The sequence below is a fragment of the Trichinella spiralis genome, assembly GCF_000181795.1.
Source record: "Trichinella spiralis strain ISS 195 chromosome Unknown Scfld6192, whole genome shotgun sequence".
NCBI classification, from domain to species: domain Eukaryota; kingdom Metazoa; phylum Nematoda; class Enoplea; order Trichinellida; family Trichinellidae; genus Trichinella; species Trichinella spiralis.
In genome coordinates this window covers 1-938 of record NW_003533131.1, presented here as the reverse complement: position 1 = coordinate 938, position 938 = coordinate 1, and the positions used below count along the sequence as shown (strand labels likewise).

At 59.4% G+C, this 938-nt stretch overlaps 1 protein-coding gene across 1 annotated transcript; it reads left to right on the top strand.

The window, feature by feature from the left end:
- Positions 1–314: 314 nt before the first annotated feature.
- Positions 315–914, top strand: Tsp_14429 (hypothetical protein; the record flags this gene model as incomplete). The annotated part of the gene is given in 4 exon segments (XM_003366308.1): positions 315–394; positions 420–558; positions 614–759; positions 773–914. Coding segments are annotated over 4 exon segments (507 nt in total), but the record flags the coding sequence as incomplete, so codon positions are not given.
- Between the last annotated feature and the right edge of the window lie 24 nt (positions 915–938).

Sequence of the window (938 nt, the reverse complement as noted above, 5' to 3'; positions counted from 1 at the left end):
CAGGGCACGGTTGGCACTGCAGCTCACCACGCTGCGAGGGCGTCCCGACGGGTGACGTGAACCGCCGTTCCAGGCATTTCCCACCTGATGCCCTAGCGCTGATGGAATTGCGCTTCTTCTGACGGAGATCACCACCGGGTGGGTCTGTCTCCGTCGTGCCAACCGGTCGCCGTTTCGTGCCGGAGTCCGGGAGAAGGTCTCGCAGGCCGAGGTGTCTTCTGTAGATCCGTGAAGAATGTTCCAACATCTCGGACACCACGAGAACCTTCATGAGCCGTAGGTACCTTTGGGAGACGACACCTATCCTTTTCAGGATGGCATCGTTCTTCGGGTCCCACGTCCCCAGAGCACCGACGACGATGGCGTCGTACGTCACGGAGTATCCTCGTAGCCGGTAGGCGAGGATCTCCTTTTCATAGTGCGCCCACTTCCTGGTCCGGGCATCGACGAAGGCAGCGGCAGTGTTTTCAAACACGATTGCAACATCAAGCAAAATCACTAACCGCTTTTCCTCGTCAACGACCACAAGATCAGGCCGCTTGTTCGACCCAATCTCCGGTAGAGCCCGGTTTACGCGGAGGTTGGGGAACCGCCTACGCATGACCGTTTCCAGGCGTCCCTGAACTGCGTCATGCCGGGCCTGGTAAGCGGGGGCGCTGAACTGCCGACAGTGCTGAAGGATGTGCGGCAGGGTCTCTCGGTCGTAACCGCACCGCCGACAGTTCTGGTACGAACGCATAGAGGATCTCGCCCGGCAAGGTAACAAATCCAGGCGAGCGGGCAACGCAAAGCGCATAGCTGCAAAGCTGGTGTACCGTCCGGTCGTTATAAAACGGGAGGATGACCGGTCGAGCACAATGCAGCTCGCAGTCTTACCTTGGCGCTTGCATTGGAGCCAGGCGTCCAGATGGCGAGTTTGGATCGCCCCCCCTAAAACG